General features: G+C 33.0%; 3 protein-coding genes across 3 annotated transcripts in view; all 3 read right to left on the bottom strand.

Annotated features, from left to right (window-relative positions):
- Positions 1 to 18,108, bottom strand: part of LOC136272168 (probable transcriptional regulatory protein HY04AAS1_0501) — a 70,887-nt gene extending 52,779 nt beyond the window's left edge. Inside the window, exon 1 of the mRNA XM_066073305.1 lies at positions 18,001 to 18,108. The gene's annotated coding sequence lies outside the window, so the exon portion shown is untranslated. The remainder of the gene's footprint in view (positions 1 to 18,000) is intronic.
- On the bottom strand, positions 199 to 5,796 carry LOC136271997 (polypeptide N-acetylgalactosaminyltransferase 5-like). Its single transcript, XM_066072648.1, has 6 exons — positions 5,689 to 5,796; positions 5,287 to 5,472; positions 4,818 to 4,859; positions 2,326 to 2,430; positions 1,747 to 1,875; positions 199 to 1,169 (listed from the first exon to the last, which is right to left on the bottom strand). Exons 1-6 carry the CDS (start codon positions 5,794 to 5,796, stop codon positions 1,029 to 1,031), a joined length of 711 nt encoding a protein of 236 aa, XP_065928720.1. The 3' UTR covers positions 199 to 1,028.
- LOC136272166 (probable transcriptional regulatory protein HY04AAS1_0501) overlaps positions 6,390 to 19,093 on the bottom strand; it is a 62,934-nt gene continuing 50,230 nt past the window's right edge. The window contains exons 5-7 of the mRNA XM_066073302.1: positions 12,821 to 12,992; positions 6,932 to 7,003; positions 6,390 to 6,508 (exon numbers count right to left, since the gene is read on the bottom strand). Of these exons, the coding sequence (XP_065929374.1) occupies positions 6,971 to 7,003; positions 12,821 to 12,992 (205 nt within the window). The 3' untranslated portion in view covers positions 6,390 to 6,508; positions 6,932 to 6,970. The remainder of the gene's footprint in view (positions 6,509 to 6,931; positions 7,004 to 12,820; positions 12,993 to 19,093) is intronic.

Consider the following 19,093-nt stretch of genomic DNA (forward strand, 5'->3'; position numbering starts at 1 on the left):
ATTATTCAATAGCATATAACAACATCAAAGTAAATATATACTCTTCATTATACACAAAGTAAAAAACAAACATGGAATGTATCGTATAAAGGAGACTTTTCTTTCTATACTTAAGGCTTTAAGCAGACACACAGTTTGACCTCAGGTTGATGGCATGTCCTTAATATAATATATATGCCTAATTTTTGCAAATAAAGGCTGGATAAAGGGATGTTTAAAGCTTGGACCCCTAAAATTCTACAACAAAACTGTCCAAGACCTTTAGCTGGGTCTATGCAATAAGAAATGCAAGCTTTCTGCTAGAAGTTTGACAATCTGGATTTCTCCTTCATCTATTCATAGAGGCTTGTCAAAAAGAATTAAAAGTCAATAAAATATTAGTCAATTTGACTTCATATTCAAAACCAAGCTAAATGCCAAAAACATACACTTGAAAAATACCACCAATGAAGATCACATATTGTGAGTTTAACTGGAATTTTCAGGAGATAAAGGGGTATTTTTGCTGCTAAAAAGGTCAATAGCCAGAGAGAAATTTTATACTTATTCTTATCTAAAATTTGAGTCATTGGTTTAAGATTGCAAAAAACAACAAAATATAAATATACATGTACTTCCTTTTTGGATCTTAACATGTCTGCATTATTTACCAGTTATACATTGAACAATACTTCAAGATAAGGCTATGTTAGTATATTGTGTCCATCAAGATACTGATATACAGAAAAAATACTGAAGCTATTTGAAGAAATATTCTTTTAAGAAAAAAAAGTGTGATAAATAAATACACATGCATGAACAATCTTCAACAAGAAAAACAATGCTTTGAATAATTTGCTAAAATATTTTGTAGCCCACAATTAAAACACAGATATAGAATTTAAGATAGTTTTAACAAACAAGTATATACTTTTATCGACTTTAAAGTCAACTTTTTGTGTAGTTTGTGATTCTCTGAGCAAAATCAACAACAATGGGGCAGGAATGTTTGGCAAAAAATCACAGACTTCTCTGAATGACAAGTATAATTATCGCAGAATGTGAACAATATAATTCCTACAGGTCCAGATCTGTCTGTCTATCCTTGTGCAGGTCTTCATGGTCAGCTTCTGTCCGTCCACGCTGGTCTCCATGCACTTCTGTATGTTGGCATGGTAAATGGAGTTGTCCTGTTCATGAAAGTTACATGTGTGAAAAGGAATGTACATGAATACATGTACTGTTCACCCCACTTTAATTGATGGAGCCAATATTCTTAATCAACTTTTATTGTGTACAACTTTTTTTTTTTTATAAAAGTTGATAAAAGATCTTCCGTAAACAGTCCTTTTAATATAAGTCATTCTAAAACATTTAATCCCTAGAAAATTGTTGATAAAAATCTGAATAACAGTATTTTTTATAGATCATCCTAAACCATTAATTTTAAGTATATCGTGGATTAAAGTTACTGCAAATATAAAGTCACTGCAAATAACTGTGGAAACATAAGATTTTATGGTGGCTCAATTTTCGTGGAATTCGTGGGTACCTCTCATCCAAGAATTAACATCCTCCATAAATTTATATGTTAGGATAAAATAAGCCATATTTTCGTTGAAGGTTTTAGAGAATACACGAAATTAAGTCCCCATGCATGAATATTTAAAATTTAAGCAATCCATGAAAAAAGGCCCCCTACTAAATTTATTGATTCCACAGTAATTAAATTATGATATTTTTTTTCTTTATTTGACCTTGACCTACCTCTCTGTATTGCCACTCCTGATTTCCTTTCTGGCTGTGACACGGATAAACAATGACGCTCTCTCCTCCAGAATAATCCAGGCATCCATCGTCTCGACGGATTTCTCCATTCTTACTCAACATCCAATACTACAATTATACAATAAAATCATCAATTCCTGTCGGATTTGAAAAGCCATAGAATCTTGCACTCCAGACTTCAAATACTATACTGTTCTTAATATTTATAATCTTCATTGAATTAGTGTATACCCTTCAACTATAACATTATTGGTAAGTCCCAAACATATCTTGAAATTTGATTTTTTTTTTTTAAAGGCATTTTAAGTACTACTAAGGACAATTTATTTTCACAAAACCATTTTCAATAAATAGTAGATAATTTGTAATTTTAATTTTAATAATCATATTCATATCAATTTAAAATAATTTTAGGAGAGAACATTTATAGGCATTGTGCCTGCTGTTCAATCCAATTCAATGTATTCCTTTATGCTTGAATAAGATAATTATCAAATCAAATCAATTAATAAATCAATCAATAAATCAATCAATATCTGTGAATTTGACCACACCCACCTGGTTGCCCCCCTGGTTGTGACAAGGCCACATGTTGACCGGTTTGTGGTAGTTGTGGTTATCCACCGCACTGTCGATACACATCGGCTTGGCCTTGCTGCGGATCTGTAACCAATGCATAACTTAACGTTAAAATTTAAGCAAACTTTAAAATTGCCAATTTTCTAATATATTAGGCTTCAATGGCAGTGGGTACGCGTGTTGAATAAGCTAAATATATGTAGTTTGTTATGCAGTATTATCATAGTATTGCTAACATTTTAAATAACCTGATTATGCGTGTTACTCTTCATTTGAGAAAATTAACTGTACTGTTGTGGCTGACGTATCCAACATTGAAATTCAATATAGCAACATAAACTAGAACTGTCCTAATGGGACTAATACCCCCGCAAGGCTAATTTCAAATGGGACAAAAATAAAGGTTTGGAACACATACAAAAAAAAAATTCTAGAATTGTAAAAAAAAAAATTAGTTAACAAAGAAAAATTAATATCAAAATTGTCAGAATTTCACTGTAAATACATATCTATAACAGTAATACATTTACAAATGTATGTATCTGATGATATATTTTTTTTTTAAATTTAATTGATTTAAAGAAAAACCAACAAAATGACAATAACCCCTTCCTTTGCAGTAAATGGAAATACCGGTAGCCAAGCAATGCTCATATGTTGATAAAACTTTCAATATCTTTCTAATAAGAGTCTTGACACATGCAATTAGTTGTTTCAAATTTTCCTCACTTTCTCCTATGGCACAATGGAACTCCATATCAGGAAATTGATCCCATAGGACTATGATTTTCTTTGATGAACTTGTTAAATTTAATAAACTCCCAAAACATTACCATAATTACCCTACTATGTAAAAATATGTAAAAAAGAAAATTTAAATATTACAAACAATTTTAAAATTACCAAAACACTACAATCATATCAGTAATTTTGAATTTCATTTAAATTAATGCCCAATAGGGTCACTTCATCAACTTACTTGACAAATAAATTTAAACAACCTCTAAAAATAGTTTAACTTCTTTATTAAAAATGATATAATTATTTATTTCCTTATAATGATAGAACTTTTTGTTGACATGAAACAGTTTTATAATAGCCCAAAAACCATCACCCATTTTACAGATTATCAATTTCCCCTAAACACATGCTCCATCTGAACCATGGCTCAGATAATGGCTCCCTTGGGACAAATGAATTCAGCCACACTTGTCTTTGATGTTCTTATTAGCTCCTAAGAATTTATCACTGACAAACAACAACTTTGCATTGTCAGTTGATAGAATACTCACTTTCTCCTATGGCACAATGGAACTCCATATCAGAAAATTGATCCCATAGGACTATGATTTTCTTTGATGAACTTGTTAAATTTAATAAACTCCCAAAACATTACCATAATTACCCTACTATGTAAAAATATGTAAAAAAGAAAATTTAAATATTACAAACAATTTTAAAATTACCAAAACACTACAATCATATCAGTAATTTTGAATTTCATTTAAATTAATGCCCAATAGGGTCACTTCATCAACTTACTTGACAAATAAATTTAAACAACCTCTAAAAATAGTTTAACTTCTTTATTAAAAATGATATAATTATTTATTTCCTTATAATGATAGAACTTTTTGTTTACATGAAACAGTTTTATAATAGCCCAAAAACCATCACCCATTTTACAGATTATCAATTTCCCCTAAACACATGCTCCATCTGAACCATGGCTCAGATAATGGCTCCCTTGGGACAAATGAATTCAGCCACACTTGTCTTTGATGTTCTTATTAGCTCTTAAGAATTTATCACTGACAAACAACAACTTTGCATTGTCAGTTGATAGAATACTTATAAAAAAAAATTTTTTTTTATTAATTAAGACATAAAGACAAAAAATCTCCATCTGGATGTATTTATATAAATATATTTTAGAGTGTTTTCTATTAATTAATAAATAAAATCTGTAAGGATTACCTCCCTTACTTTTCAACATTAGTGTACAATATATAGAATAAGGAAAATGAAAACTGTCATAAAATCATTAAATCTTGTCTGATCTAAAAAAAATTGCAGGTGCACATCTTCAGATGGTGTTCAACATATGTACAAATTTTCAAACTGTTCCATGCAGTAATAAAAAATTCTTTAGGGGGGACAAAGTTGCGTCTACAGACAGACGGACAGACGGACAGGGTGAAACAATATACCCCCCTAAACTTCGTTTGCGGGGGTATAATTAAAGCAAGTCTATTTCTTAGGGCCGTAAATATCCAATATGGCACAGGATTAGCTCTTTGTTTACTTCAATCTTGTCTGTATTAAAAAAAAAACATGAAAACAATGAAAGATGAGACGATAAAATGATGATATTATCTTCCGTACCTCTCTAGAAGCAATGGCTTCCCCTGGAACAAACAGGTCTGGGTAGACATTTTTGACGAACCAGTCAAAGCTATGGCACTGCAAACGTTCCGGAGCTTCTTTCTGTCGGTGACATCTCCGTAATCTCCCTATGGAAAACAATGTATTTATCTATTATTCATCTAAATTTGTTTAATTAGATTATTGTTGACTTCATATTATACAAATTATTTTCCAGATGAATATCCTTAATTTGTTATTCAAGAGTATGTCACTTTTCACACTCTTAATCTAACTGTAGAAACAAAACATGTATTATAAATCGAAGTGAAATAAAAATGTCTTAATCATAACAAATTGAAAACATTTTGAGAGTATTGCACAACCAAAACATAATCTACAAGCTGCCAAAATTTCTATTTCTGAATCAGTTCTTAAATTCATCCAGAAAAAAATAAGCTAAGATAAGAGGGGCGGGCCAGACTAACTGACAAACAGACACACATATAATCATTCTCCTTTAGCTTCACATTCAGGGAACTAAAAATCAAAAGAAATTTTTTAAAAATTCCATACCAGATCATAGTTGAATCTTTCATAATAATAGTTCTTGTATTCGTCAATCCAAACTTCAGCCAATCGGATTGAGTTTTTCTTGACAACGTTGACACCAGTCCTCCACTTGTACGGACTTCTCTTTCTGAAGATGTGACCAACATGAGAGCATGGAATGATTTCTAAGTTACCACCACACATCCAGACCTTCAAAATGAAAAATAAAATCATAACAAACTGTCATGATATCATAATAATTTATAGTAACCAGTTATAAAACAGTATCACAGAAAATGAGTTTTGAAAAAAGTTGAGATTCATCAAACATGAATTTAAATTATATCACAAACTGTAAATGTTCTTTCAATATATCAGAATGGACAAGAAAAAGAAATTTGGTGCCATGACCAGGATCCTGCTTACTCTAAATGACAGTTCTAAGTTTTCTCCTCCCCAGATATTCATTCCAGGGTCGTAGGTTCCGAGTTTCGTAAAATATTCTCTACTGATGGAGAAAAGACCTCCGGCCATCGTGGGCGACCTGTGATATCATTAGTTTAAGAATAACATAGGATTAAAATATTAAATGATGTTTCAAAGTTCAGTATATAAATTTTGCTTGTCATTTACTTTTATTCAGGTCTTTGTCGAAACATACGTGAAAGTTAAAGATTCTAAGCTTTTAAGTGTCTTAAATTCATTAAACAAAACAAGAATATTGGAAGACAAAAAAATTTTACAACTTAAAAATTCTATAATATTTGATTATGTTTAAAAATCTTACAAACACATATTTTTTTTCAACATTTTTGTTGCATGTATTGGAAAAAAAATTCTATAATTAGCAGAATAATGTCACCGTGATTATATTTTTCTAGCAAGCAGATGAAAAAGTATCGGAAGAGACGATACAAAATGCATGCACTTCTAATTTGGATTCTAATTAATACAGTAAAACTACTTCAATCAACAAAATCCATAATCTTTAAATCTAAAAAGATTATTGAATAATTGAGTGATAAGTAAGTTGTTTTAAACAGTTGCACTGTATGTAATGTATTTTAAGGTACATTATCCCTTTCCTCCATTAACTTAATTTCTTACCTGTCTGATGTACACTACTAAGGACTGAGACGATTGGTAGAAATACGGGTATACAGGTGTCAAATTTCACCGTTGGTGACAAGACAGCATCCCGCATTGTTTATGCGCCATTGTTGAACTTTAACAAGGGAGACAACTCCTGAAATTAGAAAAAATGAAGTTTAAACAAAAGTTACATGTTTCTCTTAAGGTCTCACACAAGGAGTTAATTTCACTATAAGTTACTATAAAGCTTTAATTCAGTTAATTATTTAACTATACTCTCAACATATAATTCATGAAAGAGAAATTATAGTTAAATGCTTCAAGAAAAATTTTAGATCAGAAAAATAACGCATTATGCGGCTTCTAAGAGAGATAATTGAGAGTAAACATACCTACCCCCGAACACACTTATAATGAACTGACACTTACAGCAAAGTGAATTTCGTTCCCCGTGGCTGTATTACATGTTGTAAACTTAACGGATATAACGAATTACGCATATAACGAAGTAAAATTGAACGTCCCTGGGACTTCGTTATAAGCGTGTTTTACTGTAATTGAGAGTAAACATACCTACCCCCTAGTACATGGAGGTTCTACATGTTGACAAACAAGCTCAGCACCATCCAGGAAGTTGCATCATGCGCATCTAAAAAAATAGTTTCATTGAAATTTGTGTGACAATTCCACTAAAGTAATAATTCTCCTAGCCAATGGGTCTAAATTAAAATCAATACTATAGGCCTAAAATAAGGTGCCAAAAAAGGAAGAAAGAAAAGAAATTGTCTCTATATATATGGAACTACAATTGACTAAGTTCAGTTCGATTGGCTATTTCCATGCGTACGACCTTTAAGACAACTAAATGTTCATGAAATTTAATGAAATTTGCAGTAAATGTCTAGTAGGTATCTATTTTCTATATGCTAGTGTATGAAAATCTACTTTTGACCGGAAGGGATTAAAAAAGTAGGAGATAACTCTTCTTAACAGATTGCTGAAATCTGGAGTAAATTTCTGTTAAAATTCATCTACAGTACATGTTTTCAAAACTAAATAAAATTTGATTAGTGAGATGTTGTGAAAAGAGCTTGGAATGAAATGAAACCTGAATTGTTGGAGTTTATGTGTATGTGCTTTTAAAAAATTCAGCTCTAATAACATGAATAAATAGACATTAATTAGCTAGGAAAAAGGAATTTGACTTAAACATTAGAATTAATTGGCAAAAAGTTGTTAATTTTAATTCTAAGACAAAGACAGAGACTGGAAAAAATAGTGCCAGAAGAGTCTTCAATAATGTACCTTGGAACTTTGATAACGGTGGTCACTGATTAATGGCTAGTGATTAAGATAAGGGGTTCTTAAGCAATGGGGGGTAATGAAGCTTTTCCATCAGTCATCAAAGATGGGGTTCCTCTTAGAAGACATGGCAGCTCTAAAATAAATAAACAGTATGGAAGTTTACAATACTTAAAAATTTGCAACACATACAACATCATATTCTTAGAAAGTCTACAAGTGTACAATTCAATATAAATCATGCCAAAGAAAGGACCAAAGTGGCTGCATCGACATCAGTACAAAAAAGAAACCATTCCTCACAACAAGGGCCAGAAAAGTACAGGGACCACCAGCCCAGTACAGTGTCTATGTCCTATAAGAAGGCTGAGTAAAGAAGAGTTTCAGGACGTCGTACAGCAGCAGAAGGATGGAATATTCACAGTAAGCGATGCTTAGCGTAGAAGCAGTCAAATGAAGATTTTGCAACCCAGGCTGAGTGAAGTGCAGCCGGTAGACTCCTGCATGAATGCAGAGTCACCGAGCCCTAATTCCAGACTTTACAAAGTACTCCATCAAGAAAAAACTGCTAAACTATGTGTGACGATTGTGACACGATATAGAATTGTATTTTGATATTGCACATGCATGTACTACTTTTGACATGTCCCCCTTATTTACCATTTGCATTTCACAGCGAGATATCATAATTTGTACTATTATTACTTACTGCATCAGATGAACGTGATTATTTGATTGTATTTCAATCTTCCAGGTCTATTATTTTCGTTGGCAAACTCCACTTTAAATGTTTTCATGATTTTTCCAAGCATGTACTTTTCGTTTTTACATACCGCCATTAGTGTTATGGAATTTCAGTATATCACGCCCGATGCAAATCATAACTTTTGTGCACTAGGTTTTATTGCGATTTCTGTATTAAATTGTATTGTTGTATGAATTGCAATAATTTTACTTGTCATGTGTTGTGTAAATCACCTAATTTAATTGTTGAATTATATTTTATACATTAGTCTATGTTATTGCCGGTGACTGCCAGTGATCCTTAGGGAAGCGCTTGGGTCATCGGGGGGCTCCGTATGTGTATAAAAAGGGGAGATCACTCTATCCGGTGGACTTGGGGTTTACCAATTGAGGTTCAAGGGTGTTTTTTAACTACTTCGATTATTTTAGGTATAATTAGGGGATTTTTAATAATTTATTTTTTTAATACATTGTGGTATTACGGGTTAATCTTGTTGACACGATATTAATTTATATTTAGGGAGTTTGTATTGGATTAATTTCGATACAGATGACATAGTTCATTTTATTTACAGTTAGACGAAGGGTTAATCTCTGAAGTCTTACCGATTAAATAATTAGTAATCGTTAATAGTTCTTTGGAATTTTATTATTTTTAATAATTGAATTATCGATATTTTATAATGGAATAATTTATACATATATTCAGATTTATTGTTGAAAATAATTGGCAAAGTTTTGCGTTAACAGTTAAGTCAGATATAGTCTGGTAATTCTAGATTATTTCTCGATTTTTATAATATTTATTTGTACAATATTCAGGTCATTCTCGTTTAGTGCAACCCCCCCCCCCCTTTATTGAATTAATGTACACACGAAGGTTGTGCTGTATTATCACTGTTTGATTTTGGTAATCCCGATTGACAGTGAATTAATTATTTCTTAAATTTACGTAAACTTTAAATAAGTCTTATATTCAATTACCCTCGGTAATAACTTAAATACGAGTCCAAACACAGGTAATTCTTGTGTTTTAACGAAAGGGGCAATATTTACGAGAAATTCGTAATTTGGTAGAATTATATTCATGGGTTATTCTAGTGCAGGATTGCGTATATATACTTGTGCAATAGCAAGCACTCAGGTCCATTACATTTGGAACCATGCATTTTAAGAGCACTTACAGAAATTACAGGACTACGACGGTTCACTGGACTGGAACCAGCATGGGGAGGAAAATAGAAGCCTGGCATGGATCCTTTCCATTCGATGTAAGAAGTGTCATTACACCAGTCACCGTGAAAAGCTGTACGAGGAAGTCAGTCTATCAGGAAGGGGACGGAGAGCCACACAGCTTTATGTTGCCATGGCTGTCATCTACTTGGGTACCAGCCTTACAACAGAGGGTATGAGTGGTATGCTTCTTGGCGCAAACATCAAACCAGCATCAGCCACCAACATTCATCAGACCTGCAACAAAGTACGCAAAATCATCACTGATGTGAACAAAAACAGCATGAAGAAAATAAGGCAGGGCATTCAAGAGCTTAACGAGAAATGTGGACTTGCCAATACACCTACATGTATAAGGGCCCGCTATAACAATGCCACCTTCAGTGCAATCGGGAAAACACCATTTCAAGCTGCCACACAAGTGACATACACCTTAAGTGAAAATGTTACCAAGAAGAAGAATGTTATGGCAGTGTTTTGCGGCAATAAACTGTGCAAGAAAAGCACCCATCTTAGGGCCAAAGGAAAGGAAGTTACCTGCCCAGGACATGAAGACTGCACTGCAACCATTCCTCCAGAGACCACCATTGGACACAAAAAGAGATCGGCTGCGGAATGCATCAGTGAGCTGCAAAGTGATGACCGCCCATCGTCATTTCCCATTTCACCAGTGATGGAGATAGTGCCGCTGCTTTCGATGCATCTAAAAAGCAAGGGCATATGATTGAAAACCTCAAAGACTTGCGCCACTTCTTTGGCTCTCAAAGAAAACAGACTGCTAAGGCTCTTTTCAGCAGCCACATGTTTCCTGGAAGAACAAAAGCTATGAGAGAATTCATGCAGAGAAGATTTGCCCTTGACCTCAAGCTTAGATGCAGGACCGAGTACGAAAACTGCTTCGAACACTTCTCCAGTGACTTACCTTTGATGAAATGAGCCATGTCAACTCTGTCCTTTCCATCATCAGCTGCTACCAAGGACAGGGCGGAAAGTCCTGCCAACTTCATTCCTTCCCCTGTCGCAGACTGAAAAACAACAAGTGGAACTCTTCAGTGTTGCCTCGTGATTTTGAATTAAGCATGACAGAAGAAGACATCTGGTTGTTAAAAGACTGTATAAATCTGACTTTGGGACCTAATAATCTTGATAGAATTAAATATCACACTTGTACACAAAAATCTGAATCTGTGAATAGGGCATATTTAAAATCAAATCCAAAATGTATTACAAGTAGTAAAAATTTTGAAAGTAGAATACATAAAGTTGTGCACTCACTCAATCGAGGTCATGGAAATTCAACATTGGAACTTCGTGAATCTGTAGGGGCACCTGTTGTAAAGGTAGTAGAGTGGTCCATCATCTAAAACAACAGCAAAATAGACAAAATTACTTTAAAATGAAACAAAAACTACTAATATATAAAACAGAATGATCTTAAAGACATCAGCTCTTCAAGAAAAAGTCTAAAGACACTTATAGTAAGTCACTAACAGATCCAAAGTTATACAGGAAGTAGCTAAGTGGGAAGGGGGGGGGTGTTATCATGGGTAGGTGGGGGGGGGGGGGTGTAGTTAGCATGTATGAAATGTTTGTTATATTATACCTGTCATGTGAATTTTGTATTACATTTAATGATTGCTATGTTTTAATAATGTGCACTGAATGTATGGTAATGTGTGAATGATCAGAGTGTGTAACCTGGACATGTCCTTTTATGAGGTGCTCAGCTCATGTAAATATGTTATTTTTCTCATTGTTTATCTTATTGAAATATTTGCAAACAATTACATGTATCTTAATTTTCTTACCTGTCTGATGTACACAACAAAGAGGACTGAGACGATTGGTAGAAATACGGGTATACAGGCGTCAAATTCCACCGTTGATGACAAGACAACATCCCACATTGTTTATCCGTGATTGTTGATCTTTAACAAGGGAGACAACTCCTGAAATTAGAAAAAATGCAGTTTAAATGTTTCTCTTAAGGTCTCACACAAGGAATTAATTTCACTATATGTTACTATATATCTTTAATTTAGTTTTAAATTAATTAACTATACTCTCAGCATATAATTCATGAAAGAGAAATTATAGTTAAATGCTTCAAGAAAATTTTTAGATCAGAAAAATAACGCCTTATGCGGCTTCTAAGACAGATAATTGAAAGTAAACATACCTACCCCCAAGTACACGTTGGTTACATATGTTGACAAACAGGCTCAGCACCATCCAGGAAGTATGTTGCATCATGCGCATCTAAAAAAAATAGTTCCATTGAAATTTGTGTGACTATCCACTAAAGTAATAATTCTCCTAGCCACTTAGTCCAAAATCAATACTATAGGCCTAAAATAAGGTGCCAAAAAAGGAAGAAAGAAAGGAAATTCTCTACATATATGGAACTACAATTGATTCAGTTTAATTGGCTATTTCCTTGCATAAGACCTTTAAGACTATATAAATCTCCTTTTAAAAAAGAGCTCTATGTAAAGATATAGGGGAAACATTGAAATTTTAAAGTGAAAATAAATGATTTTTTTTTACTAAATAATAGTTAATAGCTAAACAAATCATTTTTAAAAATAAAATGTAGATGTGATGGTTAATTTGTTGACTACATGCCTCCTTTGAAGTAAATCTGCATTTATAATAAATAATGTAAGTTGTAAAAGATGTGTACTTTAAGTTTTTTAACCCACCCACCCCCCCAAAAAAAAAATGAAAAAAAAGAGATTTATAATCTTAAATAGTAGAGAGAATTGATAGTTCATTTCCCCATTTTCCCCTTAAATGTCAATATCTTACTTTATATATCTGTATTACAAAATCATTGATATTCATGGAAGCTCAGTTGATTTATTCTTATCTAACTTTTCTATAAAAAAAAAAATACCCCAGTGAAAGTAGGAGTGGGGACGGAGGCAGTTTAGGGTAGGCCAGACAAACAAAATTAATGTATTGGTTCTCGAACAAAATGTTCAAAATCTAATGAAGTAGGCAGGTTTATTTTTTTATTGCAAGAGTTGCAAAGGGAAATAAATTAATATTTAAGCCTAAAATTGAGTTTTCTTTTCTTTCCAGTTATCAGTAAAATTAATCATTGCAACAGCATTTGGCCTGGAGCAATGGTGCCTAAGAAACAAAACATTTCTTTTACCTTAGCTAACAAGGACCCAGGACTAACCTTGATCACTTCTTGACCTTCTTCATTTGTCTCCTTGGTTACGTCCTCAGCCTCACACTCGATGGCAATCTCCTCAAGGTCAAGGTTGGGGCGTTCGGGGTCAGGGGTCACGTACAAAATTCCCTGCTGCTTGAATAAGTGCAAACTGGATGGGGAGTTGCTGACTTTCACTCTGTATTAAAATCATAGCATGAAATCAAAGCCGAATTATGATCAAAGGTATTATACTGATCTCACAGTGGTAAATATGGACATGAGATGATTATTAAAATACACAAGACTATTAGTGTATTTTGATATTTAAGGTGGAATAACACACCTGGAAAAAGTCACTCAAATTAACTGTAAATTATTTGATTATGAAAGATATAATGATAAATAAACTATACATATGTCAAATAAGCAAAAAATTTGCAAATTGGGGATAATATTACATTGTCTATGGTCATCGTTGCTAGCCAAGGGAAAAAGTCACTGATATATGAAAGCATTCATGCCATAAAACCAGGTATCATCTTCGTGAATATTGCGGACAAAAGAAATTAAATAAAACACAGCTCATTGAACATCTAAAACCAATAGCCATAAGCAGGAACTTGTATACTACCAGGATGAGCAACTTCCGAGGCTACATTCGCCATGTTTACTTCCCATACTATCACGCTAGCCTTGATAACTTTGTAAATCTCCGTTCAATGCAGTTAATTATATCGTTTTTTAGAGCAATCTGGTTAGACCATCATTTAGGAGGCACTGTACTTGAGAACTTGTGTCTCAACTTGTTAAAAGCACAGAATATTTTACCAATATCACACGTGTGTTTCTCTAAACTTTTATTGACAAGCGCCTGTTGTAAATGCTGAGATTGGATCAGCCAATCAAGGCTGCAGCCAATCATAAAGCAATGTTTGTCATCAAGATTTCGTAATGAGATCTGCCAAGGATTAATGGGGAGCAGAGTGGACCGAAAACCCTTGGCTAGCGAAGATTGTCTACAGTAAAACTCATCATTATGTAGAGATTTGAACTAGTAATCTGCTTTGACTTAAAATAATTCAGAATTGCACAAAAATGTCTACATAGCTGCTTTAACAACTCATACAAACTTTAATACAGATAATGTTTCCATTTCTACCTGATCAACACACAAACTTACGGATGTTTCCTCATTGCTGCTTTCACCTCTGTCCGAGCACTCACTTGGTTCGTTGCGTCTACCATAACCAAGAAAATGGAGTTGGCTGGTCCACAAACTTCTATCATGATATCTTTGTATTCTTTATTTTTCTTTCAAATAAAATAAAGTTCAAAAGTAGCTAACATGTTCTATTCAAATCATAATGACTTACTTTGATAATGTTGAGAAGGGGAGACTTGTTCATATCCAGTCTAATCAAAATTGGATCTTGATGATCACAATTGGATCACAAACATGACAAAGTAGTTCTTTAGCGATCCATTAAAAGCATGGATCAAAGATCTAATTTTAATTAGATTGGTTCATCTCCTATCAATCATATACATGTACTGAACATGTATATAATTATATAATATATGTTTTACGTCATGAAGGGTGTAAAATTGTAAAATGCCTATTTATTTTGTAGGTCATAAAAATTAAACCTTTAATTAAGGTCAGACGACACGTTCCTCAATTTTAGATAACTTTTTTCAGGAATTTGTTAATGGTTTACTACTACTTTGACACGCTTTCTTGTAAAAAATTAGGGTAATCTACCAGGCATTTCTGCAAAATACTAGAGTATGCAATTTCCTATATCATTTGTATATAATCTTCATGAAAAAAACACTTGAATTGCTGATATAAAAATAAATACATCTACAGCAAAGCGAAATTCACTAAATTAGAACTATATCTCCGCCGGGGCAGGGCTTTGAACTCACGACCTCTAGAACATATACGCTACTTACAGTGAGCGGCCACGGTTCTAACCACTCGACCATGTACACATATAACCAAATTGAAGTAAATTTTGATCATTTTTAAAGTAATTATAATATTAATATTTTTTATTGGAACTCTTTATTACGAGGAGATACAAAAAAGATTCTCGAGGAACGTGTCGTCTGACCTTAATGTAATAGTATAAATTATTTACTGGTAATAATATATATGTACATGATCTTTGAATTTGTATATCAATTTGAATGTAACAAAATCCAGCAATTCTCAATCAAAGTTCTTCCTACCATTCTTTCAAGTAGTTTTTTTATGGTTTCAACACCCAGGCTGCTCTTCTTTGCACTCTCTATAACCTGGGCCAGCTTGGGGTTAAGTTTGGGATCAGTAGACCCACCCACTGAAATAGAAATAACACCAAATGTAACTATTTAAACAATAAAATGCCTTCTTGATTATTAATTCATGCAAAGATGGTGACATTGCAGAAAAAATACATAACCCACATGAATCAAATTTTTCTTAGGTTGCTGAAGGTTGATGAAGGTTTCTACCAATCAAAAAAGGGGCGTGTAGATTTCAATCTTGTCAGTTTCTACATAGCTAATATGAATCATACATGCACTTGGTGGATGTAAATATAATACAGTTAACCAACTTTAGCTCACATGGTAAACAAATTAAAATTTTAAGTTTTCCAACACACTTTTCATAAAAACAAATACTTCCTGCCAAAGAAGTAATAAAATATTTTTATATTTATTTTGATTTTTTTCAAGGCCCAGGTCTCGGTCTTGAAAACTAGTTTATCTATTAATAAAAATCAATGCATAAACTCATTAAAATTAAAAGGTGCATATCATATATATACAGTGTGTGAATTATTTTTTTTTGGGGGGGGGGGGGCTGTAAATGGGTTGATTGATTTTTTTTATGAGTGTCGAACACCTATCTCAGCAGAGATTTTTTTAAGAATATAAATTAAAAGTTTTTAAAATTACTAGTATGTGAAGTTTCAATATACGATACAATCCAGGAAGCTCTCTCTACTTACTTTTTACAGCTGACTGTGCTAGCTTGACATACTGTCCCATCAGCGCTGACTTTTTACTGTCCTGCACCTCTTTCCGATGTTTGATGTTAGAGAATTTACTGTGCCCTGCCATATGTCTGTTAGTTTGCCAGTAAACAACAGGCAACATTTGGAACAGAGTCTTCTCAGCTACAATAACTGACTTTGTGCTCCATCTAGCTGGCATTGATGACTTTTTGCCCACAAAATTTTGAAAGAGGCGTGTGTGACACAGGCTGATTCTACGGCAAATCACAGTCTGTGTATTCATTTTGTGTAAAACACGAGGTAAGGTTCTCAATGTTAATTCCATTTTCAAAATATCACAGTCACTATCTGCAAAATCAATAGACATGTTGAAAAAATTCTATAAAAAAAGAAATGAGGTTAATAAATTTAATTTGTCAAGCTTTTGGTAAAGTTAGAATTCAGAAATAAAAATTTGATATTTAATTTAGAGATAATGGAAAATCTTGAACAACACAGACATATGTCAATAAAAACAATTTTACAAATAATAGCCCAAATGGGATAATAGGATATAAATTTAAAGTGCAAAAATTAATTTTTTTTTGATTAGGTAATTTTTTACATGCAACACCTTTGGGTAGCAAGTTTTCCAGAAAGCAACGATTGACCCTCAAGAAGTTTTGGATATACTGAGGGAACAATCTGTGTAATAGAACGGTTACAGAAAAAGTTGTTAATCATAAGTTGTTCCATTTCATGTACATGTATTCATATGCGGATTTACCATATTTTTAGCTAATTTCAAATTTTTAGCACTTAAAATTCATATCCCATTGAAGATAATATCTCCCAAACGACAATAATATTCCATTTAGGCGACTGGTCCCAACCTGTTTACATAATTCTTCAGATATTGTATCCCCGAATACCCAAACTCCGTCACCATAAGCAGAAAACCTCCCGCGTTTCTCTGTAAATTAATTTTTGTGGTTTTTATCATTTGCAATCACTAAATATAATCTGAAACAATATAATTTATAAAATTATAAAAAAAATATTTTTATCTTTATTCAAATAAGCCCTCTGAATACGACGTTTATCACGCGTGCTTATTATATCTTATGAACCTAACTCCGTCACCCACATGCTCTATGATATGGCAGGGAATGAAGACACATTAACAATTTAGTTAAAACTCCATTTGTATCTAGGCCAAGTTATAATAAGTAAAAATGGTGCATACAATTTAAATTGTATTTAATTTCATCGAAATGAAATGATCGCCAGAATAAAAAATGGGTCCATGAAACAACTATCACAATGGCCTTTTCAGAATGTATGGATGCTGTTTGATTTATGCCCTTACATATTTCAAATATTTTATATCATTTATTAATATATTACTTATTATGTTATTTATTTATTACATTTTTAGAAATGTAGCATATTCTAAATAGCGATATACCGGATATATCTATACCCTGTATAAGGCAAAAGTTTCGGCATGAGCGATTTGACGTTATCATCAAGAGTAGTGCATAAAGGCTATTCCGGACAGAAAAAAAGTATTTTTTACCTTAATCAAAAATGTATTACATGTGAAATGTTTCATCTTGACCTCTCTAAAAATGGCTGACCATCGTAAATGATCGAATGGGCCCGCATGTCAGAAATATCGATATTTTAGTGCACCCGTGAAAAAGTTTTAGCTGATTTCACACAATTAATGGTGCATAAAATGAACAAGGTTTAATTCTGTTATTTTTTGACATATTCTTAAATTTAACCGTTGCAAATTGTTGACATTTGATTAAAGATTTTTGACATGTAAAAAATGACGTCATAATCGTACTTGATTTCAAACGGCGAGGAGTTTCCCGAAAGTGACGGAGTTAGGGTAGTGACGGAGTTAGGGGGCTATGCGATACTGTTGTACCTCAACTTGATCTTGAGAGTGATGAGACAGGGTATATTCAACAAGATAGAAGCGTCTTTTTCTTTTGTCAGGGAGATGAGTTTGGAAATAAATCTTTAAAAATAGTACCTTCTAGTCAGCAAACAATTTTTTTTTCTTCAAAGTAACTTTGTACCGAATATGTTATTTAGAGGAAATTCGGACTAAACACGTTTCGTAATGTTTACGAAGAAAACAATGGTTAGAACTTTATCATTAAAAGTTTAGATTAAGCATCATTAACTGGTTTGTAAAATGCATACCTGTCAATATTCACTCCTTAGTTATCTACATTTGGGCTCTGTCTAAACGTCAAACGACCCTAACGGCTAACTGGCGAGACTGGCCTTGGTCGGGCAAATAAATTTACTCTTTTTAAAAGAAGGTAATTTTAGTACATTATTCATAAAATTTAAACCGTAAGCGATACGGTATAATTCCGGATTAGAGAATTAAAAAAATTGTGACATAAAAGATTTCAAATTTTTGTATGCCTCTCTTTATATTTTTTCTAAACAGAAAACAAACATTCAGAGAGAGAGAGAGAGAGAGAGAGAGAGAGAGAGAGAGAGAGAGAAAGCTTGAGCTTTGACCAAGCACATAAACAAAATTAAACTGTGATACAATAAAGCATACCTGTTAACCCTCCTGCATTGCGCGGGAGACTCCCGCAAAACGGCCTAAAAATCTAAGATCTCCCGCATCCAACCTATCTCCCGCGCGGGAGACAAATTTCTCCCGCAATCGTATTTGTCTCCCCCATACCCCCCCCCCAATTTTGAATCTTTACATGCAAATTTCAACAACCACTGCGGGTTTTTCTCTGATTTTGAGCTCAAAAAGCTGCTGTGTAGCTTGAATATATCAAAATTCTGTCTGGCCAGCACGGTCGGTAAAAATCAAAGTGAGTTTGGAACACTGAGTGTTTATACAAGCTACCGATAAAGCGAAGCTCGAGGAAAAAGTGTAAAAGCATTTCACAAGAGTTTTTAAAGTTTATAGTACCGGTACTATGAATTACAGGGATGCTATATAGACATTACAACAGAGATCATTTTTAAAATGATACTGGAGAAATATATGTTGTTTTTGTGAATTAAAAATCTATCCTATATATAAGGCAAAAAATAAATTTTAATTAATATTATTTTTTGGTATTTTCTTCACTGGGTTTCACTGCAAATTCAAAATAGGCAAAATAAATTTTCTGTGTTTATCCTAGATGTCAGCATGCAGTAATGGTTCAATACTGAACAATAAGAAGACTTAATATAAAAAGTGGCACTATTGACTTCTTGTATTGTACCATGCAAACAAAATAATAGTTTTCTGAACATGTACAGCAACACAAGTTGT

The sequence above is a fragment of the Magallana gigas genome, chromosome 10 (assembly GCF_963853765.1).
Source record: "Magallana gigas chromosome 10, xbMagGiga1.1, whole genome shotgun sequence".
In the NCBI taxonomy this organism is placed as follows: Eukaryota; Metazoa; Mollusca; class Bivalvia; order Ostreida; family Ostreidae; genus Magallana; species Magallana gigas.

Excerpts from the sequence above, each read along its gene's own strand:
- LOC136271997 (XM_066072648.1), bottom strand. The coding sequence starts at position 5,796 with ATGGCCGGAGGTCTTTTCTCCATCAGTAGAGAATATTTTACGAAACTC. Across the intron at positions 4,860-5,286 it reads AAAGATTCAACTATGATCTG|GGAGATTACGGAGATGTCAC; the intron begins GTATGGAATTTT and ends TGTTTTCCATAG. Across the intron at positions 2,431-4,817 it reads ACAGAAAGAAGCTCCGGAAC|ATCCGCAGCAAGGCCAAGCC; the intron begins GTTTGCAGTGCC and ends CATTGGTTACAG.